Source organism: Aspergillus homomorphus (genome assembly GCF_003184865.1).
Source record: "Aspergillus homomorphus CBS 101889 unplaced genomic scaffold BO97scaffold_3, whole genome shotgun sequence".
Classification (NCBI taxonomy): Eukaryota; Fungi; Ascomycota; class Eurotiomycetes; order Eurotiales; family Aspergillaceae; genus Aspergillus; species Aspergillus homomorphus.
Window position 1 is genome coordinate 612,998 of NW_020291889.1, and position 26,293 is coordinate 639,290.

The 26,293-nt window shown below is 52.5% G+C and overlaps 7 protein-coding genes across 7 annotated transcripts; 3 read left to right on the plus strand and 4 right to left on the minus strand.

Moving 5' to 3' along the window:
* Positions 1 to 2,569: 2,569 nt before the first annotated feature.
* On the minus strand, positions 2,570 to 5,409 carry BO97DRAFT_336197 (gamma-tubulin-complex subunit SPC97; the record flags this gene model as incomplete). The annotated part of the gene is made up of 4 exons (XM_025691454.1): positions 2,570 to 2,651; positions 2,705 to 2,910; positions 2,963 to 4,950; positions 5,025 to 5,409. 4 exons carry the CDS (start codon positions 5,407 to 5,409, stop codon positions 2,570 to 2,572), a joined length of 2,661 nt encoding a protein of 886 aa, XP_025555559.1.
* Positions 5,410 to 5,588: 179 nt separating this feature from the next.
* Positions 5,589 to 7,131, plus strand: pup2 (proteasome core particle subunit alpha 5). The gene is made up of 5 exons (XM_025693325.1): positions 5,589 to 5,929; positions 5,987 to 5,999; positions 6,075 to 6,153; positions 6,285 to 6,628; positions 6,711 to 7,131. Exons 1-5 carry the CDS (start codon positions 5,905 to 5,907, stop codon positions 6,988 to 6,990), a joined length of 741 nt encoding a protein of 246 aa, XP_025555560.1. The 5' UTR covers positions 5,589 to 5,904; the 3' UTR covers positions 6,991 to 7,131.
* Positions 7,132 to 10,743: 3,612 nt separating this feature from the next.
* Positions 10,744 to 14,584, plus strand: BO97DRAFT_382853 (BAR domain-containing protein). Its single transcript, XM_025693326.1, has 8 exons — positions 10,744 to 11,794; positions 11,883 to 11,973; positions 12,034 to 12,513; positions 13,148 to 13,238; positions 13,404 to 13,559; positions 13,616 to 14,177; positions 14,232 to 14,363; positions 14,418 to 14,584. The coding sequence occupies exons 1-8, from the start codon at positions 11,120 to 11,122 to the stop codon at positions 14,448 to 14,450; spliced, it is 2,220 nt and encodes a 739-aa protein (XP_025555561.1). The 5' UTR covers positions 10,744 to 11,119; the 3' UTR covers positions 14,451 to 14,584.
* Positions 14,585 to 14,774: 190 nt separating this feature from the next.
* Positions 14,775 to 15,966, plus strand: BO97DRAFT_402822 (V-type proton ATPase subunit E). The gene is made up of 4 exons (XM_025694594.1): positions 14,775 to 15,235; positions 15,454 to 15,537; positions 15,643 to 15,695; positions 15,781 to 15,966. The coding sequence occupies exons 1-4, from the start codon at positions 15,225 to 15,227 to the stop codon at positions 15,858 to 15,860; spliced, it is 228 nt and encodes a 75-aa protein (XP_025555562.1). The 5' UTR covers positions 14,775 to 15,224; the 3' UTR covers positions 15,861 to 15,966.
* A 252-nt stretch (positions 15,967 to 16,218) lies between these two features.
* On the minus strand, positions 16,219 to 19,519 carry BO97DRAFT_467754 (sterol homeostasis protein ARV1; the record flags this gene model as incomplete). Its single annotated transcript, XM_025699678.1, has 8 exons — positions 16,219 to 17,334; positions 17,394 to 17,447; positions 17,494 to 17,565; positions 18,021 to 18,253; positions 18,292 to 18,772; positions 18,947 to 19,105; positions 19,136 to 19,236; positions 19,300 to 19,519. 8 exons carry the CDS (start codon positions 19,517 to 19,519, stop codon positions 16,219 to 16,221), a joined length of 2,436 nt encoding a protein of 811 aa, XP_025555563.1.
* A 1,142-nt stretch (positions 19,520 to 20,661) lies between these two features.
* On the minus strand, positions 20,662 to 22,721 carry BO97DRAFT_402824 (MFS transporter). The gene is made up of 6 exons (XM_025694595.1): positions 22,480 to 22,721; positions 22,391 to 22,425; positions 21,538 to 22,293; positions 21,354 to 21,478; positions 21,134 to 21,295; positions 20,662 to 21,072 (listed from the first exon to the last, which is right to left on the minus strand). Exons 1-6 carry the CDS (start codon positions 22,665 to 22,667, stop codon positions 20,746 to 20,748), a joined length of 1,593 nt encoding a protein of 530 aa, XP_025555564.1. The 5' UTR covers positions 22,668 to 22,721; the 3' UTR covers positions 20,662 to 20,745.
* Positions 22,722 to 23,367: 646 nt separating this feature from the next.
* On the minus strand, positions 23,368 to 25,550 carry BO97DRAFT_382859 (putative bifunctional fatty acid transporter/acyl-CoA synthetase (FAT1); the record flags this gene model as incomplete). The annotated part of the gene is made up of 5 exons (XM_025693327.1): positions 23,368 to 23,539; positions 23,609 to 23,758; positions 23,838 to 24,984; positions 25,043 to 25,198; positions 25,265 to 25,550. The coding sequence occupies 5 exons, from the start codon at positions 25,548 to 25,550 to the stop codon at positions 23,368 to 23,370; spliced, it is 1,911 nt and encodes a 636-aa protein (XP_025555565.1).
* Between the last annotated feature and the right edge of the window lie 743 nt (positions 25,551 to 26,293).

Sequence of the window (26,293 nt, forward strand, 5' to 3'; positions counted from 1 at the left end):
GTGTAAAGTTCTGGCATGCGACCACCCATGAAGGATAGGCCAATAGCGTCATCTACATGGGTACGCGGGTGGCTTAATTCCAACACATCCACACTCTGAGACACTTCAATTGGGTCCTCCAATGAACGTGCATTCTTCAAACTTACCGCAAGTGGTCTAAGGCCAGCTGTGGAAAATACAGCGATTGATCACGTCTCTACGGTTGACCACCTGGTTGATCATAGAGGGCATGCACTATTACTCATTGTCGACGTTTGTCCCTGTGCTGCGGGAATGCACCGAAGTCAAGCGTGATGACGAAGCGGCAACTCCGCCATGGCTGCCATATGAGACAGGGCCCTCAGCCCAGCAGAATTGAGGGGTGACTTTGCTGTGGGCAGAGGGTTGGTAAAAAAAATAATAAAAGGAACCGTGCCAACTGGCTCGTTAGGGTTACGCTAAGGAGGGGAGGGGGAGTGAGTGAGTTATTGCTGTTCTGTCCTCTCAGCGTACCCATGCACACTAACAGGGGGTTCATGCACGTCAAAAGATTGTCAGACGGAGTTGTGGTTAGAGCCATCCAAGCTGCCGGTACAAGGCAAGGTACTAGCTAAAGGCAGAGAGGCAAAGGGACAAGATAACCTTAGCTTGATAGCTAACTAACTATTCTCCCTCAGTCTCACCTTACCTTACCCTTAGCAGTTTTGGCAGCGAACCCAGAACCATGGTTCAGTTCTCGGGAAGCTGGAGGCCTTCCCGTTGCCGCTCTTTCGGGGGTGGGCTAATGGACCCGCTACAATAATGGGGACTGAGATGAAAAACCCACTGTTGTCTACGTACTTTTTCAAGGCGCTCCTTTTCCCTTCTTTCTTGTCTCCCCTCTTCTACTATCTCTTCGGCTCTTCCGTTCCTTGTGATTCTTTAAGACTCTTCGGACTCGTGTTGTTCTTGGCTTGGCTTACCGCTACGTATAGACCCGTATTGGTCTCAGTGTCGCCAGCTCACGCACCCTCACTGACTCCGTATACACGAAACCGGTCATGCCGTAGCTTGTGCTACTGTACTTTCTGAGAACGCAATCCATACCCTTGGAATTTCCAGTACCTTGGTGGTATTGCCGAATGCAACTGGGCTGAGCCAACCTATTCAATCCGTTCTCATTCACCCACTACTTACCTTGACTTTAAACCTAGATTATCCACACAAGCAATCCAGCTAACGTGTCCAACCACAACCACTCGATACCGACCTGCGTACCCATTCGTACAAGAATTGACACAGCATTACTCGTACATTCCCGCCAGCTTACACCTAGTATTAACCTTCAGATCCTGGGACTGTGTACCGGCACCTATGCCCAGATTGGATACACCTTCAATGATAAACACACACGACCTGACAACCACAACCCGTATTGAAGCCAAGACCAAGTACTAAGCAAGCTAGCCAGCCTTTCCCCCCTTCTCCTTTCCGATAATCCCAGACTTAGAAAAAGAGGCCAATCCACATCGAAGAGCCATAGATCCAGGTATCCGTTTAACCACGAACGAAGAAAACATACACTTCTCTAGACTGGACGTGTCCTCATCTCGACCTCCCTATGCATCTTGTTAACCCAGTCCAGACCGATGATTGAACCCGAGAGGGCTTTGCGCTAGATCATTGCCGTGCCTTCTCGTGGCTTGTTGGCGTCACGTGCGCGGTACGTACTGTCCGTGCTGTTCCGGAGAATTACGTTGAATATGCTGCTTGTGGTCCTAGGAGGGCGCGATCAACTGGGTTTTCTCACGGGATGAACTTTGTACTGTAATCGGAGGTTGGGTTGTCTAATGGTGTTTCGTAGATGTCTTGCATCAGAGGCTACTGAACTCTGAACTGACGATGATTTGTCACAGTGTGGTTATGATAGACCTGTGTGTGGGTGGAGACATTGCGGCGGGCGCCTTCAAAGGTACAAATCTGTGGGAAAGGAGCACAGGATGGTGTCTTGTTGTTGACAGAGTCATTCTAGGCGTGTTTGCGTTGAGACTACGCTACTTTTGGTTTTTATCCTGGGGTTCAAACGTGTTCTATGTTCATTCATTGCATTCCATTGCAGGGCTAGATAAAGTGGTTCTGGGGTATTTTTGAGCTCGTTGGTTTGCTTCATTTAATGGTCGTTGGTCGTCCGTCGGGTGATATACTCCGACCGGTAGCAGGGATTCGCGACAAGTGCGGGAAGGCTGATGGGGATGAAAAGGTGGAAGAAGGGTGGACAGTGGAGAAATCCAGGAGGAAGTGATAGGCGGATCGTTGGATGCGCCCGGGTGAGCGTCTGGGCTTGTTGATCCAGTGTCCGCGCTAGCTGTCACACTTCGCTGTGTGTTGAAGATTTCCTGACGGAAGGCTTGGGTTGCGATTGCGGAACGCGGACCGCTTTGCCTTAATGCCTGGCATGCGCAGGCGAAGCTAGCGCTGATGTGATTGAGGCTGCATGCGACATTGAATGAACAAACCTGCGGATTATTCCGTGCGTGGTTGCATCTCTTGCGGCCAGTGTAAAGGGCTAGTTGGGAGAAAAAAAAAAACCCCCCCTCCTTTCCGGAAGTGCTCAGTCTTCTTTGCTGATAGCGCTCAACGCGTGTGCGAGCTTGAGAAGAACGACGCTTTCGGTAGCGGCATAATAATTCAAGCTGCAACCCAGTTATCAATAACCGCCAGATATATCAAATCCAACCAGACTCACCTATCCATCAGAATCCGCAGATGCCTGTTGAAATGGTCTTCGACTCGTTTGAGCGTATCTTCCAGTTTGTCGAGCCGTGCGGGTTCGTATTCCCGGTTTTCAACTCTACTAGCCATGTCGGGATCGGCCAACATGATATTGCGAGAGAGCGTGTCGGTGGCCCATGTAGCGTACATATGGCAGCATGTCATCAGGCGGTGGTGAACCTGAGCGGTATGTGAGTAAGCTAAGCTGACAGATGGGGTATAGCCGACAAACCTTCAGCAGTTTCGCTTGCGTCAGCATGCACTCTTTGAGACAAGTATCCAAGAAATCTACATGATCCTGCATGAGCTCGTCTACCGTACGATTGACCTGTTTGGTACCATTGACGGTCACTTCTGACCCATCAGCATCGGTTCCATTCACCCGGTCCATGAGGTTTTGCCAGTTGGGCTCTATAACCTCGGCCGTGCAGAAGTAGAGAAGCTGTTGAATGAAAATTAGCATTTTCGAGCGCAGGTTCCACGCGCGTCTTTTCCACGACTCCAGCTGTCGGCTGGACGATTTGTGTTTCCAGGCTTCGGACTGGGTCTGAGCTAGCCAAGACGAAACGAGAAGGCCCTCATGGTGCCGTAATGATAGGGTGTGCCGGAAGATAAGTTGGTAGCGTAAAACTGTCTTCCGACTGATGACAAGAGACAATGGGAAGGGAACCAGATAGTCGAGCTCGAGGGCATCAATTGCGAGAATTTTGCCATCGTCCTCTCCACCTTGCGTCGAAGGGGCTTGATACTTTTCGATTGCCGCCTCCGGGTTATCCTGGTCAATACCAGAGACGCTCACGACCTGCATCAACCACTTTGTGAGTCCGACCTTGTTCATCCGAACCTTAACATCTTCTTTGAAAGGTTCCTGGGCGGCAATACTGCCAGGTTGCCGCAGGGCCAACTCTAGAAGCGACTGGAGTTTGCCTTCGTTGACACTCTTGGCAGGCTTCTGCAACTCAGAATTCGCAATTTCGAGAAAAATAGAAAAGAAGTCGGAGCGATCCAGAAAGAAATAGTGTTTGAGGGAACGGAAGCGGGTCGTAAGGGAGTTTTTGGTCAAGAGAAGATTCAGTAACGAGGCATTTGCGTATGTGTAGGCTGCGTTGACGTTATCCAAGAAGCGAGGATCATCCAGCGTTTTGGGCACATCCTTGACTGCTTTGCTGACATCGACACCACCACATTCTCGTACCACATTAAGATATTTTCCTGCCAGGAGAACTTTATCTTTGACTGTGTCCAACTGCGGCGGCACTTCGTTGTCGCGGATCGTATAACGCTTTTCCCAGTACTCATCCGTGTAGTCTTCTTCGAGCTTTTCGCGTTTTATCCACTTTTGCTCCTTCACCAGAAATTCGCCATGTGGGTCTTTGATCCCTCCATGATGCAACCATTCGTTGAGCATGGTCATGTAAGGCCGGCTTGCGTCGCGCAGCAACCTCTCCAAAAGAGCCTTCGTAGTGGGATCACCTGAGAACGTTGCCAGTCGCTCTGTAAGAAGACGTAGAACGTTACCGCCTTTGCAAATCTTCTTGCTAGACATAGCCCCCGGGATCAGATCCCCGCCTTCCCTCAGCTGTTCCAGAATGTTGTCGACGTCGTCAAAGTCGTCGATTGACTCGTCAAGGTCTTGATCCAAGAGCCCATTTCGCCGGAGGAGTTCCTGGCCGAGTGAATACAATTGGGCCAAGCATTGGCTAGTCGGGATAGTGTGCAGGTGTAGAACGTGCAGAGTGAAGTTCGGGTTATTCAATAGCTCCCCTTCAAGCTGTGCCACAAGAACTAAGAACTCCTTCAACAATTTCCGGATCGTAGCACATAAAGCATGGCTCACTGCGCCGTACTCTGCCCGACTTTGCACTTCCACAAATGCTTCCAGTGCGCTGTAGTGCGTCGCAAGTTTCAGCGTCGATAGGGTGAGATCCTTCAACGTCGGGTCTAGACCTGTCGGTAGCTGAAAGACTGGGCCTGTCAACCTGTCTTTCTCTACAGACGGGTCGTACGAGCCGTGGTAATGGATATATTGACCCTCAAATCCCATAAAAGTAAAGAGAAGATCTTCCAGAATTGCTCTCTCTTGCGCATCCGCGGACAGCTCGCGCAGTGATGGAGGTTGGAGCGATTGAGGAAGGGCGGATGCCAACGGAGGGACCGAAACACGAGTGGCTAAGGGCGCGGTGGAGTGAGGTATTAAGGAAGCTTGCGGATTCCAAGGAGCTGTGTGTGATTCAGAGTTAGCGTAAGAGAGCTCTCAGCTTGCGAATGAGCATGTTGAGGGAACATTGACTGACTCTCGGCCTGTTGCTTCTCCTTCTTTCGAGCATTGGGACTCCCACCGTCGAGTGGACTGACTCGCTTCGACCGGGATCTTTCTGGCCGTTCGCCTCTGTTATGCCCGCCCGTCGAATCCTTGGTTGCGTGCCTTATTTGACCGTGGGCTTTTTCATTCGCGACGCCTGCTATCCGGTCTGCACGCCTATCGGTCGCCGATTGTTGTTGTTCGCGGCTGAGCCTGGATTGTGGGCTAACTGCTTTGTAACGAAATTGAAGCATTTCCGATTGCTTTGGAGAGGCACCGCTGCGCAAGGCGGCGGTTTCTGGATCAGCGACGCGATTCGAGGCAACGCGGGGTCGTGATGCGCTTATGTAGTTGGCGCGACGGTCACTGACGGACATGCTCCCGCAGGGTGAGAACAATAGGAACGATCATGCAACATAAGGTAGGTTATTGTGCTCGCGAAAAGATGGTGTGATGATGGGAATCTCCTGTTGAAGCTTGAGACACGAGGAAGAGAATGAATTGCGCGCGGTCGCAACCAGACGTCGCGAGGATTCGGAGTTTGGGACGCAACCAGACCAGAGCAACAGCAGCAAACATGGGAATTCAATCAATACTCGAAGAAGCCGCGGCGGATGTGGATGCCTGATGTGTGGGCCTGGGGCAGCCACCACCGCCTTCCTCTCCGCCAGGCACTCGCCGGACTTGCGTAGCCCGCAACAGCACAGCTTCGCCCGAGCTTCCCCAAGAGCAGCTGGTTCAACATCTCCTCCCATCTCTTCCTACCCTCCCCCTCATCACGACTTCCCATTCTGCCTCTTCCTTTCACTACACTCTGACTTTTCTCCTCCCTCGACACTTCTTCTCCATTCTACATCGTCCATACAGCCAACATGTTCATCGCCCGATCGGAATATGGTAAGCTCCGTCACACCCTCTTCTGTGATGCGGTCATCTAACAGCGTCTTCTCGCAGACCGTGGAATTAAGTACGAGCTCTGCCGCTTCCCCCTCGACTTTTTCAGCCTTGTCAAGAACAGACCCTAACGTCGTCACCCTCACAGCACCTTCTCTCCGGAGGGGCGTCTCTTCCAGGTCGAATACTCTCTCGAAGCTATCAAGCTTGGCTCCACTGCGATCGGTGTACGTCCAGCCCATCCCTCCTCCGACCTTCCCGAGCTGCCAATACCTCCAGCGGCACGCGTGTGCCCCTCCACACGAGATCCGCCGTCAGATCTGTCCTCGCAGAATGGTCTCGCTGACAAGTAAACCAGGTAGCAACCTCGGAAGGAGTGATCCTGGGCGTCGAGAAGCGCGTCACCTCCAGCCTCCTTGAGGCTTCCTCCGTCGAGAAGATCGTCGAAGTCGATCAGCACATTGGCTGCGCCATGTCCGGTCTGCAGGCAGATGCGCGGTCCTTGATCGAGCACGCCCGCGTCGAATGCCAGAACCACGCCTTCCACTACGCCGAACCCCTCAGAGTCGAGAGCTGCACCCAGGCGATCTGCGATCTGGCCCTGCGGTTCGGAGAGACGGGAGATGACGAGGAGAGCGTGATGAGCAGACCGTTCGGTGTGGCTCTGTTGCTTGCCGGTATCGATGAGGATGGTCCTCAACTGTATGTGTGACCCCGATGATATTGTTTCTCTGCGCGGAGATGCTGGTCTGGTGATGCGGTACTAAATATTGTCGTACAACAGATACCACGCCGAACCGTCGGGTACGTTCTATAGATACGATGCCAAGGCCATTGGGTCCGGCAGCGAGGGTGCGCAGGCGGAGTTGCAGAACGAATACCACCGCTCCTTGACGTTGGCCGAGGCAGAGACTCTGGTCCTGAAGACGTTGAAACAGGTCATGGAGGAGAAGCTGGATGCCAAGAACGTCCAGCTCGCCAGCGTGACCAAGGAGAAGGGATTCCGCATCTACAACGACGAGGAGATGGGCCGGGCTGTTGCGCAACTCGGCGGAAACCAATGAGGGAGATGATAAAGCATGAGAATCTTGATGGTCCAACATGTATGTCGGCAGCGGTAGTATTGGAGGAAGCGGAAATATCTGTTGGGGCAACCGATAGAAAAGAACAATGACTTGTCTAATGATTTATATATCACTTTGTTGCATTGCTCGTCTTTGGAGCTCGAGTAAGATCTACTGACACTGAGCAGCAGCAAACACAAACCCCAACAGTCGACTACCCACCCAACAATCCTGTTCTCGTTTACTACTTGCCTACAACAGCCCCCAGAATTACCTCCACCACACTCTCAGGCTGGCTGAAGTAGAGGTTATATAAATGATGCTGTTGAGATGGGCTCCTAGTGAACTGTTTGTGGCGGGCTGAGCGCTTGTCTACTGTCTCTGAAGGTTGTCGTCTAGGTATTAGTATTTCAACGCTATGTGGGTTGGTTAAGGGGACATGCGGTGCTGCTCGGATCCAGTAGAATTAGATACTTAACCTATTCGCGAAGGCACTAATTGGGAATATATCACTCGTGGTGGAACGGAACTATCTTAGGTTCAATGTAAGCTGACACAGCGCTAATTCTCGTCCGATCCATTTCCAACCATTACCTATACCATCGCCGAGATCAACACTAATACACTGAAAGTAAGAACGATAGCCACAGAGCTACAAAGCGAACTGTTAATCATATTACTCTCCCTATCTGTACTATCCTAGCCATATGTGCTCCCCAACACGCACAACCTCGTAAGTCGTGGAAGTAAGGGATCCTCTGGTACTTATAGGGCTGAATCGTCTGCCCAGCGTAGTGATTCCACACCACCCCTGCAGACACACTCGCCTCTTTCTCGCCTCCACCCTCCCTGGCTGAATCAAGTCAGCCATTTCTGGCACCAGCTGGCGTGATCTGATTCCTCGGGTGGTTTGCCGGATGCACCGCTTGCATACGATGTAGACATTATGCATGCACACATAACCTGATTTGCCGGGGTCGGCTGGCAACCAGGGGTCTAGAAGCTCTTGCTGTAGCTTTCTTGCGCCACGATTGATCTGGCCTGGGTTGTGAAATGGACCGGACGGATGATGCTGTTGACTTGGCTGTCGCTTTGTGTCTGTGAAAGGGAATCTAGATCGTGTGGCGATGTCTGGATTGTTATGATAACTGTGAGGCTGGTTTGTTTCGTCGTCTATATTTATCTCGCCTGGTCGGATCTGTCGCTGTCGCCGTTGGAAAAGGGAATTGAAGTTCCGAGACAGGAGATTTTGTGGCAGTACACGATTGTAGTTGTGCGGTTGTTGTGGCCTTTGTTTGGTGTTCTTGTTGCCCGAGAACTATGTCACGCATCTTATCCCTGACGCTTGGGTCGGTTGGCATGACTCGCATCATGAACATTCGTAATCAAGGCTGGAGGCTGACACATTGACAGACGGTGATCTTCAGAAATCTCATGTCTTAAGACGTCTTTGGTCGGAGCAATAACTCGCCAACTGAGAAGTGTCAAGTCGATGTCCCTGTCGGTGATGGCATGTATGCTTCAGAATATAGTGTTCGAGTGCGGATGGCGCGACTTGACCTGAGGATTTTAACCATATGCCTTGATTGAGTCCGGTCGATCATTCAAAGAATCCTTTGTTCAAGATCTTGCATGCACGGTCTGAGCAAAGAAGTTCTTTGTTTGCCTGCAAGGCCGAATGTGAGCTGTAGTACAAGAGGTGGTGGGTGATGAGTTCATCGCTTAGGTGTTCTTCGGCTGCGGTGAGCGACTTGCAAGGATATCTTGAACAGCTAAGTTATTTTGACCGAATCAAAGCGAGGCACCTGACTATGGGGTAGGGCAAATCAAGCGTTATGCTTGAATCAGCACAACTTTAAGCTTATGTCATTTGCTAGTGAGTCAAGCACAACACTTCAGTACCTCGATTGGTCGGAAATTGGCACGAGAGGTCCTGCTCGGAGCATAGTCTCATGCCTGATCGGATCTACCAAGCAGCATGGGCCAGACCTAGCTGAGACAATAACCCGACCTGTGTGTGGTGCGCAGGGACGGAGGCTGGATCGTGCAGAGATACCTATACGGAGTCTTGGCGCAGGATAACAGTTGGCAGTACCTTAGCTTCGGCTCCGTTCTTGTTGGCTCGGCATTAGTGCACGAAAGCCATTAAGCCACAGGCTGGGAGGGGGAGAGAGTGGGCTTACGCTCCCGCTAGGCGGCCCATTATTGTTTCTCTTCATGGCTCATGCGCCTGGAGGCGCTTCTAGTTTTAACGTCGAGTCTGCAGACACCCGGAGGGGTCAAGGATGATATGGAGAAAATACAGGCGGCATACCACTTCTGTCATTCCCTGCATCTCCGTTACCCTTTTGGAGCTCACCCATTAACTTAGCTGTCCCGATTCGGTGTCAAGGCCACTGTTTTGAGTCAGATATGATGGCCCTTTCTCGCTCCTCCATTGCCCGGCCGAGGCTACTCTCCAGGGTCGTCTCCATCCCACTCCACTATCACTGATTTCTACCCAAGCACTGTCGTAAGCCTGGATGATCCATCTCGGTTGTCCAGTCTCTCTCGGTCTCGAACATTTTCTGACCCGCTGTGGATCGGTGGACGTAGACGATATGGCCATGCCAGCAAGTTCATGGCTGGATTGGGTTTGTTTATGTGGATAACGAGGAGAGCCAGAAAGCTCGCAGATAGTCTTATTGGCAGATCATCACTATCGGTGAAGGATGAAAACACATACTAAGTTCGTCCAAATTGAGAACCAAGATCAGGCCACTCTGCGGCCTGGTTGGAATACTTGATGTTTATAGTTCAAAGGCATTGTTGATCATGGCCAGTCTCATGCACATTCAAAGCAGACCCATCCGAGTCGACCAATTGAGATTCTCCGCTTACAACCGGAAACCTGAGGCCCAACGGGCTCAATGACAGGGTCTCTATTTCCACAGAATGAAGACCACAAGGTCGCACGGCACTGTTTTGAAGAAGGCGGTTGAATCGGGGTAGGAAGTTAAAGTTACAACAGTTCTTCAACCCCTGTCGTGGTCACGTGGTGTTAGCGAGGCTGCCACTGTACTACAGCAAGACTGGTGGTTGGTCATTGTCGGACCTCAGTAACCGCGCCTTCGAAGGGAGGATTGCCGTATCAGGACGATGCTTTTCTGGCTGGAACTCTTGGGTTGAAACCCGGAGCGTCGAGGCCTTGTCTCGGATCGACAGAGCTTATTGTCGACCACAGAAGAGACTCTGGACCTGGGATCGGTCGGCTAGGTCGTATCCAACAGCGACTACTGTACAGTTCCTGTACTCACTGGCCGCCTCTGGTCTGAAGTGAGTGGGCTTTAGACCCAACCACAAGAGGCGTGATGCATGATGCACTGATGGGCGGACAGCTGGACGGAAGCAATGCGCGGCACTGCTTACGCCTCGGGATTTGCGAGAGGACGACGACGACGCCGACCAGACTTGAGGGCGAGGCGCTGGCTGGAAGGGTGAGTTGCAGGAAGAGACCGAGCTGGAGTCAAGGGATTGACAGACAGACAGACTGACTGGCCCTGAGAAGCACACGCGGTAACCGCACGGGGAAGGCGACAAGAGGCAAGGAATCAACAATGACAGCCACGGTCCGTAACGAGACACTTACACGTGGATCCGCCGAGATGTCGTAGGGCGAGGGGTGCGGATCATTCGAGATTACCATACCCTTACCATACTTCGCCTTCCGCCTGAGAGGGAATCTTCTCCGCCAACGTCACTGCCTCGATTTTCTATTTTTTGAATTATTTATTCTTTCTCTCTTTATTTGTCTGGAATAATTCTCTCTTCGCGGCCGACCAGACCTCCTCTAGAGATTATTTAACCTCTGCTGAATCTCCTCTGCTGGTGAAGTTTTGTCCCTGTATCCTGTGTCATAGTTCCATCCACCACTACTGCCTTATCGACTCGATCGATTATCAACACAGCCCCGCCATCTGATTTAAACTGCGGCCCGCCAAAAGTCAGCCGCTGTCGTCACCCACGGTTCGATCAAATCATCCTTCCATCTCGTCCTTCTATACTCCCGTCCATCACAACAGTCAGTCACCCTCACCATCTGCCTTCCATCCCTCCGAGTCATCGCCTCGATCACATTCCCGCATTGCACATGTCTCGCTACGGCGACTATCGTCGCTCCACGGGGGCTCTTGACGATGACCGCTACCCACATGAGCGACGGGAGCGTCACCACCGTCACCGTTCGCGCGCTCCCTCGGTACTCGATCGCCCCCGCCGATTCGAAGAGGATGAACGCTTCGAGTACCGTCTGCACGAACAAGATCGCTACGGCCCTCCTGCGCGTCGTCCCGACGTCGTCTACCAGGACGATCATTTGGTCTACCCATCTGGTCCTCTGGTTGCATACGATCGCCGTCGCGCGGAGAGCCCTCGGCCCCGACCCCGACTTCTTCGTCGACAATCCTCGCTAGACACATTTGATCGGATCCCCTCGCGCAAATTAGACGAATACTACTACAGCGACTACCCTCCCAGGTCATCTCCCAGCCCGCCACCCCGACGCGGCTCCTACCACCGGACTCGTGAGCCAGACTACTATGAGGAAATCAGCATCGCTGAAGGGGACTATGGCGAGGATGAGTACCGAGACGTTCGCGAACGGAGCGTGGGACGGCCCCGTCGCTCGGCGAGTCGTTTTCGGGAGCGATTAGTGGAGGAAGTGGATGTGGAAAAGCCATATCCTCGGAAAGGCAAGACTCGCATGCCTCGCAAGATGGTTCACACCACTGCGATCCGCGAGTTTGGCTACCCGTATGAGGAAGAGGTGTGTATACATGTCTTTCAAACTGGCGATGGAGAACAAAGCCCAGAACCTATTTCTCTCGTTGGGTTGCTGACCTCTTTCGTTCAAGGGTAAAATGATTGTCATCCAGCTGGCGCTGTCCAAAGAGCAGATTGACGAGGTCATTGGGAGGAGTCGCGAGATCAAGCGCCTGACCGAGAGTAAGTCACTCCCACAATTTGCGTCCGCAGGCACGGAGGGCTAATCGTATGGTTTAAAAGCACGCGTTATACACACCAGCTCGCCGTCTCCAGTTCGTGCCCGCCGTCGAGACAGAACTGTGGAGCGAGTCCCTATGGAGACCTACACCCCTAGAACCAGCCATGACACTCTTCTCATCGAGCCGTCTCCGTCGCGGCATCGGTCCCATTCGCGCCACCCCCACCACCCCCAGCATCACCATGGCGAGCTCTTGGAGAAGAAAGTGACTAGAACTGTATCACGTTCCCGAGGCATTTCGATGCATGGCCGACCTCGTCGTCGGTCGTCGCCGGTGCGCAGGTTCGAGCGATACGAAGAAGAGCCTAGCAAAGCTCACGCTGGCCCGCTAGCAATCGTGGTGCGTCCCCGCGACAGCGACGAAGATCTACGAGAGTACGGGCAGATCGAGCGACGTGGCAGCGGAGAGTATGTCCGCGACACGGAAATTATTGGGGATGGCGTTGCGGAGGAAATCCATGAAGTGAAACGGGAGCGCAGAGGTATGAAATGTGTCGCTTTTGTAATCAACCAGATGCTAATGCTTCCCCAGGCCCCAGTTCGCGCATGATGCGTGCGATGATGGCGACATTGACGTAGCCTGGACGAGGTGATTCACATTTGTTTTCTCATGATGCTAACTTACGGCTTATCGATTACCCTTTCGGTGTTTCCTATTATGGCTGTGATATTCCTTTTCTGATGTCGTTTCCACTTTATTTTCTTGACATGTATCATAGAAGCTTGATTTGTGGTCTCTCACTGTATTATTTGACTAGCCTGGTTTGATGGCCATTTGGCGAACTGAGATAATGAGGACTATGCCAGCAAGGAATCCTCATGAATAATGAATATCTAGACAGTGAACCGAGATAGTCTTTGATATGGTCCTGCAGGGGATGAAACACTTGGAAGTGTGTGTATATGTATGTTATTTCCTGCAAGTAATCCCTATCACATACTGCTGCCAACTCATCGCATTCGGAGGGCGGAACTATTCCAGAAACGTAACTGCCGGCATGAAACGGTGGCGGTACGAGGCGGTGTCACACCGACGGACGGCAAGTGGCCTTGACGCTTGCGATCATCCCAAAACGCTCTGCAGACCACAGATAAGCTATTTCGATCTGTTGCAAGATCTCCTGCATCGCATCTACTCAAGACACATCAGTAGAATCGTGCCGACCTTCGTCATGGACAAGTTCTCAGCGTTCGGAAAGAACCTCAGGTAAGATAGTTGATCGTCTTCTTCCGCCTTGTGTGGCTTGTGCCAGGAGATGGTGGTGGATTCCGTATCCAATCTCACCCACCCTCCTCACTGCTGCAGCACAAGCTGTTGCTGCCACTAGTGATGGAGATCTTTCGCTGACTTTGAATCTCAATGGGGCTTCAGCGCGAGCTTCTCTCCTTTTGCTCAGCGCACCCAGCAGATGATCCGCGAGCAACTCGGCCAGGCAGAAGATCGGACTCAGCTTCCCGATGAGTACATCGAGTTGGAGAAGCGCGTGGATGCGCTGAAGATCGTGCACCAGAAGCTTCTCCAGGTGACGTAAGGACATTTACGGGTTCCTGCAAGTCTACATGCTCACGTACCGGGCCCTGCAGTTCCCAATACTCCAATGAAGCCTACGACTACCCTCCCAACATCCGTGAATCCTTCAACGACCTGGGTCGCACGATCAACGAGAAAGTGTCGCTTCTCTCCCAAGCCTCGTCGCCTGCCGAGGCTCAGGCGGCTTTGGTCGCTCCCCCTTCGGCCAAGCCCCAACCCAAGACCTTCAACCACGCCATCGCTCGCGCCTCGCTGGCCGGATCCCAGACCCTAGCGCAATCCTCTCATGGCGAGGACCCCCTGGCCACCGCTCTCGAGAAGTATGCGCTGGCCGAGGAAAAGGTGGGCGAGGCCCGGCTGGCCCAGGACGCCCAGATTCAGTCGCGCTTCCTGGCCGGGTGGAACACCACACTCAACACGAACCTGATGTTCGCGGCGAAGGCGCGCAAGAACGTCGAGAACGCCCGTCTCATGCTCGACTCGATCAAGGCGGCCAAGAAGGCTCAGGTCAAGGGCGACTGGGACAGTCTGAGCGAGGAGGCCCGCGCCGAGATTGAGCAGGCAGAGGATGAGTTCGTTGGACAGACCGAGGAGGCTGTGAGCGTGATGAAGAACGTATGTTTCTGTGCCGCATTGGCTTCGTAGGTATTATGGCTGATCATCTAGCAGGTCCTCGACACCCCCGAACCCCTCCGAAACCTGGCCGATTTGATTGCCGCACAGCTCGAGTTCCACAAGCGGGCTTATGAGATACTCAGCGAGTTGGCTCCTGTTGTGGATGGTCTGCAGGTTGAACAAGAGGTGAGTGCTGGGATTTTGGGTGCATGGTACATGACTAACTCGCGATAACTACAGGCTAGCTACCGTAAGAGCCGCGAGGGCGCTTGAAGGCAGCTCAAATTGTAAATTTCCTTAAGCTTTCGTTGTTTGTGTTGGACATGCAGCCCCGTTGATTCAGCCCTGTTTGCTTTCATGACAGTGTTTTATATCCTTGAGTAGGCGGATATCTCGGTTAGTTGACTCATATGCCGCTGTGTTTATCGTAGGACAAGCTGTAGTTACGTAGTATCTATCTGCTCCCGGGCAAGCTCAGCTGTCGGCCTCAGGCTCCCAATTGAACCTCGCTGTCATACTAGTAGACGGGCGGTGAGACCAACCCAAGCGGGCACTAATTGCCAGTAACAACCAGCCAGCATCACTTCCGGAGAAGCTCCGCCGATAACTGGAACCTCTCTGTCGATAACCACCATCCTTTCGGTCCGCCTGCCGCGACGACCTCCTTTGCCGCGCTTTGACCCAAGTCTCACGAATTTACTCAGCTTTTACGCAGACAGCGACCATCTCATTGCTCCCCCGGGTTTTTCGAGAGCCCTGTCCTCGCTCCAGCGATACATACCCCTCGAACAGTCCCAGCAATCAACAGCAGCAACAGCATCAGCGACCTCCGCAGCGCAGTTCTCCGAATTCGAACCAGCTTAATATCCTGCACCTTCACCAGCAGCCTTTCTGTGACCCACCGAACCCGAAATCGACAGATAGGCTGGACCTACGCTGTGCTCCTCCGCCCATACATCACCATCTCCATCACCGACTAGCGCAGCGCTACACGCCCCCCTCAAGACCCACGAACGACAGTCAGACGAAGGAAGGAAGCACATCAAAATGGCAACCGGGTACGTGATCCCACCCACAGTTTCCCTGCGTGCGCGCAGTCGCACCTAAGACTCCAAGCCCCAAGCCCGAGGCCTAGGACTTTGCCCTTGCCATCGTCCAAGATGCAGACAGACAGTCAGGCAGACAGGGAGGCAGCTCAGCCTCTTGCAATCCAACCCAGCCCAACCCAACCCAATCAACCCAGATCAAAACCCACTAACGAATCCCCAAAACACAGATGGAGTCTCATAATCGGCCTAATCGTGGTGGTAATCGCCGCCGTCCTAGCCTGGATCTTCAGCCCTAAGGGCGAGAATCAAACGTATGTTCCACCGCCCCCAAAGCCCTCTGCACAAGGCAAACCCGTCCGTTTGTCTCGACGCGCTAGAATCCAGTCCCGAGTTAAACTAATGATTCGATCGAACAGTGTATTCAGAAGTACGCTCATCTTGTCGTTTGCGTGCTGTTATCTTATGTGGGGTATGTTATTCCCCCAACCAAAACCCCCTATGGGGGTTTTTCTTGGGTCCATGTCAAGGTGTCGTGCTAATGAACCTGCGATTAGCGATCACGTTCCTTGCGCAGTGGCATCCGCTTATCACGCCTAAGAGGGCGGATATGAGGCCTGATCGGGTGCCTGAGTGATTTTTTGGAATTTTTGGTGGGATTTCTGGGGAGGGGTTGGGCTTTTGGGGGGAATTATTGGATTGATGAGCGGTGGTTCTTACGGGATTTGTGTGGATTACGGGTGGTGGTTTTAGAGCTTAGCTTATCTACTCTGTTTCTATACTCTGTATAGTTTAGTTTTCTTTTTTCCTTTACTACTTGCGTATTTTCGAGGGTTCTAACTTTGCGGATTGCGTGTGTAAATGCATCTTGAGTTTATAGTCTACAGTCCCCCTCTTTCTTTTTGGTCTTAAACCGGGGATGGTATGTGTAGCTCCGTATATCCAAGACTAGGGAATCGGAGATGTGTTCCATTGGAAATATTATTCAGTATTATTTAGCCCACCCCCACCAACCCCAAAATAACCCTCTGCACCGACCACCGCGCCACCAGGCCCGCCACCGCCAGCGCCACGGCCCTCAGATACCCGCACCCGAGCAAGATATACAGCGCCTCGATGTTGCTCAGCAGCACGAGATGCGTATCTGCTGCGCCCAGCGACACGAGTGAGCCCATCAGCTCCAGGGTCCCGGCCAGATAACTCGTGGGGACGGACTCCGGCATCGCGCGGATGATACTCTCCAGGAGGGAAGACGAAAGCGATGACGAGGATGAGGCGGAGGAAGCGGTCTGCGTTGCGGCGGCGATGGCGGCTGTGAGCGTTGCGGCAGGCGTCAGGACGCTGTCTTGGAGCAGGGTTTGAGGGCCGGCGTGGGCGTTGCTGCTGCCGATCTGGTTGATGCTTGGATGCGAGGCGGTGGTCGTCGTGAAGGCGTTGCCGCTGCCGTCCGGGACCCAGATTACGAGCAGGATGGGGAATAGTTTCGCGCAGCTGCTGACGAGCAAAGCGGTGCTGATGGCTGTGGGGCTGGCCGGGGAGGGCGGGGGAAGTGGCTTGATGTTCATTCCCATGGGGATGTTCATCGTCATGTTCTGCGTCGGGGTGGTGGAGGAGCGCCGGAGCGGCGGCGGAGGAGGCGGGGAGTGGGCGGCTGAGGTTTGGGTTTGGGATTCTGTGCCCGTCGTGCTGGAGCTTGTTGTTGCTGCTTCGTTAAGTGAAGAGGAGGAGCCCTGTGGGATGAGTTTGGGAGGGCTTAGGGTTGTTGCGGGTGTCGGTGTGGTTGTTGGGGAGAGTTGGGAGCTCGGGAAGGACGGTAGTACCGGGGTGGATGGATGGAATGGCTCTGCTCCTGCGCTCGTCGCTGCATTGTTCTTCTGGGTGGGTGCGGCGTAGCCCCGGCGTGTTGGAGCGAGGATCGAGGCAAGCAGACGGATGGTGAGATGATGAGCGAGAGTCGCAAGCGCGTTCAGACTGAGGAAGAATAGGTATTGCACGACGACCGGGGCGCGCCAGAGGAAGGTATTGACTATGGAGGGCGACTTTTCGATTCGCGCCCAGGTGAGATAGACGTCGAATAGGAGCAGGAGGATACCGAAGCGGATTATGGAGCGCTGACAACGTCAATTGATCAGCTGTGATTGTTGATACTCTGTAGGTTCGAAGCTCTTACATCGAATTGGTTATCATAGCCTCCCAGTCGGTTGAAGAGGAGATGGCGATAGACCTGCCATATTAGGCTTGACTATTAGGTGCAGAACCAAGCTTCATACCTGTGGTTTGATCAAGACAAGATCAATGAAGAGCACGACAAAGTCATACTCGACATATTTGTCCGCGAACCGCTGGCAGCGCGGACACTGTGTCAACCGCACTCCTTTACCCAGGGACCGGTCATCAGCACGGCTGTAGGTGCTATAGAGATGGGAGACGGGATATGAGCACTCGATGCAGATGGGCATCGTGTCAATCGCTCTTGTTAATCAAGGCATCATGATCTGTGACCTGTGACGAACGAAGGGCAAAGAACGTGAAAGGAGGAGATGGAGTATTGGCGGAGTCCGATGGGAGCGCGGAGTCTCCGAAGGCGGTGAGACCTTCTCCGCGGTATTGATCACTTTGAAATGCTGTCAACTCCACCCCTCGAACTCTACAGAGAAAAGGTCGGCTTCTTACGTCCGACTGCTGTTTGGCCTACTACCTGCTTCAAGATACTTCTTTCTTCTGCGTTACCCACACGTGCAACCCCTCCCGCTAATGTTGGAGCTTAGAGCTTCCTATCCGCCGCTGGGCTGTTCACATACGCGAGAATATCATCCCAACGACTCCCCAACCGTTCCGGGGTTGTCTTGAACAAACGTGGAACGCCACATTCCTCATAAGTAATTCCATGGACAGCCATACGTGCGATGCCCAGCGCAGACAGGAAGATTTGCGGCATGCCATGGCTACTGAACCCGGCAATCACCAGCTGACCGGGTTTATCCGGCACATGCTCAACATGGGGCAAAGCATCACTGCTGTAGCCCATCACTACTTCACATTAGCAGGACATCACGGTGCAGACATACGACAACTGTTGTGACACTTAACCCCTGACCACACGCGATCGGTATACGCCCCAGTATTCTCCCAGCCATGGAAATTGCGCTGCATGTAGTTGTCAAAGTACCGCGCGGCGGCTTTGAGGACCCGGCCCTCGTCTGTGTTCTGATACCAACTAGAAATGTCCTGCTTGTAGAACGTGGACTTTGTACCACCAACAATGATACTACGGTCGAGCCGCGGGATTAAGTAGTCGTAATCCCAGGCATTGAAGCGCAGAGTATACGAGCGTTCCATGGGAACAGTAGGCGGGTTGGGAACCACGATTCGACTGCAGAACCCTCGTACCGGGACGATCTTATCCTTATACTGCGGTGCAAGAGCAGCGGTGTATGCATTGGTGGCGAATATGACCGTCTTAGTGTGAATCGAGCCTCGGTCGGTTGTTACTGTCCACCGTCCATCGACATCCGGTACTTCAGAGATGTGCCGCACAGGGGTGTTCGTCTGTAGATTCGCTCAGTAAGTGCATGACGAGCTTGTATGGCCAGCAGCGGCCAGTGCGCTGGCTAAAGCAGCCCCGGGCTCCTTTCACGCCCGGTACCTGCAGCCATTGAAGTCAATACACACCCACCCATCCACCGCAACATGAGCCCCGTAACTAGACGCAGAGGGACTCACAGCTTCAGCAGACTCAAACCCCGTGAACTCCAGATGCTTCACCGCATTCACGCCCTTCGCAACAAAGGCCTCATATCCCGCCTTAACCTTGGCAAGCTGCGCCGGGTCAAAGTGCACATCGCAGACACGGTTCAATTCCATATCACAGTCAATCTTCTCCTATTCCACGAGGGCCTGCGCCGCAGAGACATGTTCCATCTCGAAGGTTGCCACTTCGGCTGCTGCATCGAATCCATACTCGTTGGCCAGGTTGCCAACCCGGCTATATACGTCAGGTTTGAGATGGCCGCCTGCGAGGCATCACAGATTAGCGACTCTTATTAATGACCATCAAACGAGCTGTGGTGAGCAACTCCCCTTACCATTGCGTCCCGTAGCCCTCGAGCACGCCTGCCGTGCTTCGAGAATGACAATGCATGGCTTCAAGCCCGTGGCGCGGTCCAAGCAATGGTAAGCCGTCGATGCGCCGGCGTAGCCCGCGCCAATGATGACAACATCACAAGACTCGGGCAGGGTCTCTGTGGACCGATGATTGCCCAATGGGTCAGGCTTCGACCGCCAGAAGGAAGTCATGCTGTTTCTCGATGGGAAATGGCTTGGTCATGGTGATCGGTTTTGAGGTTGGGATGCCTAAGCGGTGGAAAAGGGTAGAGCATAGGCTTCGGTGATGTAGTTATCACGGTGCTTAGTAGTGCCATTGAGGATATAAGAATTGGGGCATGCCAGCTCATGGAGCTTGTCGTGATAATGGACGATAGCGCCGACAGCTTGCAGCGGGGAGGGTGTCGCTCCCTTGCCGATATCGTGTACTGTACATTAGCGTCCACTGATGAAGGGGTGAGCCCTTATCAGATTGTTCTGATTTCCGTATCAGCAATCAGGCCATTAGTTGTCAATCATATTCATGTGTATATACTCGCCGCGACCCTGCTGGAGATAGGTAACTTTTACCGCGGGCTCGATCATTCAGTAAAAATGCAGGACTACTGTACGTAGATAGCGACCAATGACTGACCTAGCCCGAATTTGATATATGAAATTTATGCCCTCAGAGATGACGCTAGGATACACAAGCAGAGTAGAATGAGCCGCAAGCCCGCTATAAAGAGCTGTGCTTCATCTATACAAGACGGAGTAGAAGCAAGGGTACCACAACCACAGCCATATTGTAGCCAGACCCCAACAGCATAGGATCTATAGTTCCGATACAGCAATCGCTATATTGTCACCACTGACCGCCTGAACCACCGCCCTAGGTGGCAGAAACTAATGAACCTCGCGACGAAAATTGCGGAAAGTCGCGGGAATAAGCGGATTTTAATAACGAACATCTCTGAAAAAGATGTCCGGGAAACTGTTCGTTTTTGGCGGTGGCAGAATACCTGCGGCCAGCCAACTCGTCGGCCATACTATCCATTTTGCGTCCGCAGCTCTGGATCTGAGGAGCTGATAGTTCGTAGATAGCTAAGGGAAATTGTGGTTTATTTCACTTAACATCTCGCATCCTTACCCATATGCTCATCATTGGGCTTGGTCGGCTTTGGTTCCAGTACAGTTTCTTACAGTTTTATTGTACAGTTCCAATGGTAGCTACTTGATGATGATTTACTATGGGTGCTTTTTTTCGTAGGCCCAAAAACCATCATGCAGCACTCGTTAGGCATTCTGCCCTCATGGAGAACGGGAAATAACAATTTTTCCTCGTGCTAATTGCTTTATCATGGCTCGCATGGCTTCTGCCCGTTCATTCCTGTTCATCAAAAGGATGTAGAACATTTATACAAACTACAATACATCGCCTATTGTACCAGTCCCTCCAGCTTCTTCCGCAGAAAGTCTTCCTGCTCCCTCTGACTCTTTCTCAGATCCAGAAAGAAGGCCAAACCCGCGAAGCTAACGAGACTCAGCGCGAACAGAAAGTAGAACGGCGTCGAGTTATTCCCGGTGGGCGACGCATCAATAATGGCGCTCGACACCAACGGCCCGATGAATGACGACGTTTTGCCGATGATGCTGAAAAGACTGAAGAACAGGAACTCGTGGCCCCGGGGTGTCACTTCAGAGATCATGATCATCGAGTAGCTGTACCAGGGGCAGACGAGAAGACCGTAGTACACTTGATATACCTAATTCAGAAACCTTGTTAGGAACGGGTGGTAGTGAGATCTCATGCGGAGATCAACGTACCCAGATCTCCCAGAGGTGGTGGAACCCGAACTTCTGGGTCCATATACCAATCATGCCCCACCCGTCGAGAAGGATTATGGCGACAGCAACGGTGTTGAACATGGTCTTAGTGGTAAGGTTGAAGCGTCGCTGAACGTACCAGAATGAATAGATGCCGACGGCCTGGATCGGATGTCAATTGTCGGACAACGGATTTATGAACAGTAACTGAAGTACGAACCTGGGCTGCGATACCGGCCAGCAGGACATATGTCAACTCTAGAGAATTGTACGACACAATATTGTTTTGTAGAGTGGAGATCACAGTCACGGTGGTGTTCAAGGAGTCGCCGAGGAGGAAGTAACCTGGAAATAGTAGGCTGGGTCAACTCGAGGTCCTCAATCCGGATGTAAGAAGACAATACCAATGAGATAAATCAGGCTCTGCTTCAACGTCCAGACCTCCTTCACCGCACGAAACAGCTGGTTCAAGCCAGCAACAATGATATTGTTGCCCTGCGGGTCCTGGCCCGGCCGTCTCTTCTCCAGCACGAACCAGGGTATCGACACCAGGAGCCAAACGCCGCTGGCAAATGCAATCAGAACACTCAACCCCCAGTTATTGTTCGCCTCACTCGCATTGACGTTCAAGGCGAACATGATGCCCACAATGACGCCTAAGATGAACAGCTCGCTGACCGACTGCACATAGAAGGATACATTGGATAGCTGGGTGCGCTTCATCGAGTCCGCACGATCATACTCTTCTCGCGAGATCCGCCCCGCGGCGTACTCATCCGCCGTATTTCTCATCTCCACGGTGTTCCGCGCCAGACCGGGGAATGCAGCTGTCCAGAACGTCAGTGTCGTCTGATATGCGATCAACCCAACAATGTATAATCCCACGCCAACGTGCCATTTATCAGCTTCATGGACCGCCAGCCACGCGAACCCAATCGCATACGCAACGACTGACAGCACAATGAGAATATTTGGTCTCCAGTTCCCAAAGTCGGCGAAACTGCCAATGACCAAGAATACGACGACCTGGATGGCGAATGAGATGCCGTTGCAGAGGAGAACGATACTATTAACCGAACGCTGTCGGCCCGCGAAGTTCAATGTTCCCCGATCGCCGGCTGCTTGCGACAACAGGTTCTGGAATGCAGTCGGGGCGAAGTCTGCAATTGCGATCACTTTTAGCTTCGTAATCCGGGGTAATCTCTTTTATCGCGACAGGCCCGTGCATGTGCACCGGGCGGAGGGAGAAGTCCTTACTGAACAAGGATAAGCCATTGTTGCCGATATAGTAGCTAGAATGGCGGAATTTAGTAGCAACATCGCAGGGAGATCACAACTCCACGCACGCATAATACGCCCAAATCTCCCATTTTGTGGTGCAATATCGGTCGTCGAATTGGTCGGGTGGACGCTGCTCTTGCTCGCTGCCGCCGTCTGTGGGGCTACCTTGTAGTTCTTGGACGATGTCAATACTTGTAGGCTTGAGGCCATCCTCCAGGGAGGACTTGTGGACCGAGAGATCTGTGGTCGCCATTTCTGAACTTTTTGTTCTTTTCTCTCCTGATATTCTTCCTCCCAAGAAAGCAATTGGCGTCGGCGATGCGTCAAATCGCAGTGCGAGCTGCACGCTATTAATACCGCAGACTGACTGGCTGGAGGGGTTGAGCCCCCGCGCGAGAGATCGTCAAGCGTGATAAGAGCAGATAAGCGATTGGCACGGTTGAGGTTAAACAACAAGTAATTTCCAGGCAAATGAGTGGATACGGAGTGTAGTCCAAGGTTTTCTTGCTTTTCAGTTGCTCGAAAACCCTGGCAATGATCGCATGCTGTTGGCCTGGACCGGCTGATTGAGCGTAGCACGCAATGGACTAATACTGCAGGGGTTCGAGAAGGACGCTGATGAAAATGATTGGTCTGAAGAGCCTTGCGTTGAAGAATTTGCAAACGATCAAGGATGGGCGACGGCAAGCTGATTGGGAAGTGGCAATCCCTTAGGTGCGATTGAATCGCGAATGGTTTACATTTGAGATGTCGAGGCACGCTTCCGTTTTCAGGCAGCCACGCATCCGGCCTGCAATCGTGGCCGGCCATTCAGCAGCATAAAATTGGCTGTCTAATGTGTGGAGAATCTCGTTCGATTCTAGATCGGGTATTACATTTAGGCCAATCAGCGAATCTGAACTATACGTGTCCACCCCGTATATAACCAAAAGCCGGCAACCCTCACGCGCCCATCACAGCTTCGCCTGTCCACTTTCTATTGATGACCAGCTCTTCTCATCCAGCTTCTTGTACTGTGTGCCATCCAACCAGTACAGCTTATCGCCCTCCCAGTCAGTGCGCGGGTCCCACCCTTTCTTGGTCAGAGCTCCCTTGGCTTGCTTGAATGTAACTCCGGTTTCCACCCTGGCAGGGGCGATGTTAGCAAACGTCTTCCTAAGCTACATGTAGTAATAATCTCGGCGAAGAACTTACTTCTCTGTGAGTCGAATGAGACGGGGAAAGGCATAAGATGGCACACCTCTCTTCTTCAACTCAGGATAGAGGTTGGCCATGACTTCTTTCTCCGTGGCCGGGGAAGCATCTTCAAGGGTAATGCCCGCAGCACCAGCTTGGCCGTCATAACTGTGAACCGCGATTGTCAGCATCAAAACACATTCAGACTTTCGAAACACGGTCTAGGTTCAAGAGTTGCAAAACATACGCGCTTAGTTTCACACCATAAACCACAGCATCCTGGATGGCTGGCAGCCGGCAGATATGATCTCGAATCTCACCCGCACTGACATTCTCGCCCTTCCAGCGGAACGTATCACCCACGCGGTCCTGGAACTTTACCCAACCATCATGATCCCGAACCACTAAGTCTCCGGTGCGTTGAAACAAATCACCTTTCTCGAACACGTCACGGAGCAATTTCTTCTCCGTTGCTTCCTCATTGTGCAGGTACTCTGTGAGGAGGCCGCGGCTCTTAACTCGTCCTATCGCCTCTCCCTCCTCTCCCAGTTTGGCTTTCACACAGAAGCCTGTCTTGGGATCTCGATAGGGCATATCCGTCTCGGTGTCGTACTTGACGATGTATGTATCGTTCTCCATGAAACGCTTGATGAAGCCTGAATGCCCAACCTTGCCTGCGGCCCAGGCGCCCTCCCCGAAGTTGTCGAATTTGGCCACGCCCTCTGTTGATCTATAGAACTCGCGAATCTGGGGCACTCCGAAGCGTTGGCGGAAGCGTTCCCAGATTTCTCCGCGAAGTCCGTTACCATTGGCAACAATGCAGGCATGATTACGGTCGTAAGCGGAAGGAGATGTCGATAGAAGATACCGGCATAGTTCACCAATATAGAGAATGCGTGTTGCTCGAGAATCATGCACGTCCTTCCAGAATTGTGAAGCGGAGAATTTGCGGCGGAGACAGAGCGTACCGGCATTTCCCACCGAATAACAGATACCAGTAAAGTAAGCTGTGCCGTGGAAGAGAGGAAGAGACGAGTATGTACGCAGAGGATAGTACTTGGAGCGGTTGTTGATGTCAACCGTCTGAGGATTGGATGTGATCAGTCCCATCATGTTGCGGATGGCGCAGGCTTTCGGTTTGCCTGTGGTGCCTGAGGTGTAAATAAGCGCGCTCAGGTCGCTAGGGGATCTCTTAGCAGCAGGCAGCCCCAACGGCGAAAATTGCTGTAGGTCTGCTGATGTGACAAGTTCTGCTGTACCAGGGAAACCCCCAACAAAGGAAGTCAAATTGAAGGCGAGATGAGGTAGATCCGAGCATACATATTGCGATAAGTCGGGTGTGGAGATAATAGATTTACTGCCGGAGACACTGAGGCAATGGGTGAAGGTATCGTCTGTCGAAGCGTGTTCATTAAGCGCTTGAATCGAGCAGCCTGACTAGGCAGTCCTTACCTCGAAGATTTGTGTTGATGAGGGCAGCAACGGCTCCCAGTTTAGAGAGTGCGTAGATCGTCACGACCATCTCAGGCGAATTGGTAGTGAAGACGGCTACAAAGTCTCCTGGACCGATGTGTCTAGCATGAAGAAGAGCAGCGAATCGATCGACCACTGAAACACCACGTTAGGAAAGTCAACCAGGATAAGGACACGACGACGACGGTCAGGTCCACGTACACTCCTTCAACTGTGCATATGTCCATGTCTTGTTCTCAAACCAAAGTGCCTCATCCGCGCCATGGCCATCTACTTCGATCACCCGTTCAAGCATCTTGTAGATGGTGGCTGTATCGCCAAGTTGCGCGATGCGTTGCCCCAAACGGTTCGTAAATGATCGATCTTTGTAGAGGGCCGAAAGGTCGCTGGCAATGGAATATTTGGCATTGAGATATGCGCCTGCCGCCACAGACAGGGCAGACGCGATAGCAAGGGAAGACCCGCTGACCTCCGAGAAGAGCTCCATTCTGGAAGCTATTATCCCCAGCCCTGATAGTCTATATTGTGTGTGACTCGGACAGTGACGGCTGCAACTGACAGCTTTGAGAGCTACTGAAGGAAACGATCTCAAAGGTGCCGGACAATGGGGAAATTGGGAAGATGGTATACAGTCAAGATCTGGGGTAGTGAACAATTATAGGAAGCCGATTGAGGCTAGCAGGAAGCTCGGAATCTGGGGTCGGGAGACGAACTGCTGGGAACTGCCGTCTGCCGTCCTTACCAGCCCTGCGAGGTACCACAGTTACCATTATTCGTTTATCTAAGCAGGTTTGAGACGAGGCGGTAACAGTATGCAGTCGGCTGGTAGTAGAAGTTCATGCTGAAGCCCCTCCCCCCCCGGTTCTTGTCTGTTGCAAGGTTTCGGGGAATAAAAGATTAACGCTCTATGTGGATTCATGTTGAGCTAGTTGTCTGGCTGCGGTGAGACTCTTGCGAGCTCTTGTACAGCAGCTCACGCGAAGACTCTGTATATGAGTCACATGAAACATATTGTTTCATTGTATAGGTGATTGTTCGGTGGTTACCCATCGACAGTCCGCTCAGAATCGGATCTTCGGGGTCGGGGGTGTACAGTCGCAGGAAATTAATTTGCACCCCCCCCTCTCCCCCAATGTTTGGTTCTAGAGATACCGCCTGCTTGAAGCGCTCACACACCGCCTAAAATATATGGGAAGAAGCTGGCAGAATAGCCATAGGCTAGACTTGATT

What these genes read in the sequence shown, in the direction of transcription:
- BO97DRAFT_402822 (XM_025694594.1), top strand. An exon ending in CCTAAGGGCGAGAATCAAAC is followed by an intron (nt 15,538 to 15,642) that starts GTATGTTCCACC and finishes TCGATCGAACAG; the next exon opens with TGTATTCAGAAGTACGCTCA. An exon ending in GTGCTGTTATCTTATGTGGG is followed by an intron (nt 15,696 to 15,780) that starts GTATGTTATTCC and finishes ACCTGCGATTAG; the next exon opens with CGATCACGTTCCTTGCGCAG.
- pup2 (XM_025693325.1), top strand. Translation starts at nt 5,905, where the DNA reads ATGTTCATCGCCCGATCGGAATATG. An exon ending in TTGGCTCCACTGCGATCGGT is followed by an intron (nt 6,154 to 6,284) that starts GTACGTCCAGCC and finishes CAAGTAAACCAG; the next exon opens with GTAGCAACCTCGGAAGGAGT. An exon ending in GATGAGGATGGTCCTCAACT is followed by an intron (nt 6,629 to 6,710) that starts GTATGTGTGACC and finishes GTCGTACAACAG; the next exon opens with ATACCACGCCGAACCGTCGG.
- BO97DRAFT_382853 (XM_025693326.1), top strand. Translation starts at nt 11,120, where the DNA reads ATGTCTCGCTACGGCGACTATCGTCGCTCCACGGGGGCTCTTGACGAT. An exon ending in GATCAAGCGCCTGACCGAGA is followed by an intron (nt 11,974 to 12,033) that starts GTAAGTCACTCC and finishes ATGGTTTAAAAG; the next exon opens with CACGCGTTATACACACCAGC. An exon ending in CTGTGAGCGTGATGAAGAAC is followed by an intron (nt 14,178 to 14,231) that starts GTATGTTTCTGT and finishes ATCATCTAGCAG; the next exon opens with GTCCTCGACACCCCCGAACC.
- BO97DRAFT_402824 (XM_025694595.1), bottom strand. Translation starts at nt 22,667, where the DNA reads ATGGCGACCACAGATCTCTCGGTCCACAAGTCCTCCCTGGAGGATGGC. An exon ending in TGGCCGGTATCGCAGCCCAG is followed by an intron (nt 21,296 to 21,353) that starts GTTCGTACTTCA and finishes CATCCGATCCAG; the next exon opens with GCCGTCGGCATCTATTCATT. An exon ending in ACCACCTCTGGGAGATCTGG is followed by an intron (nt 21,073 to 21,133) that starts GTACGTTGATCT and finishes TTTCTGAATTAG; the next exon opens with GTATATCAAGTGTACTACGG.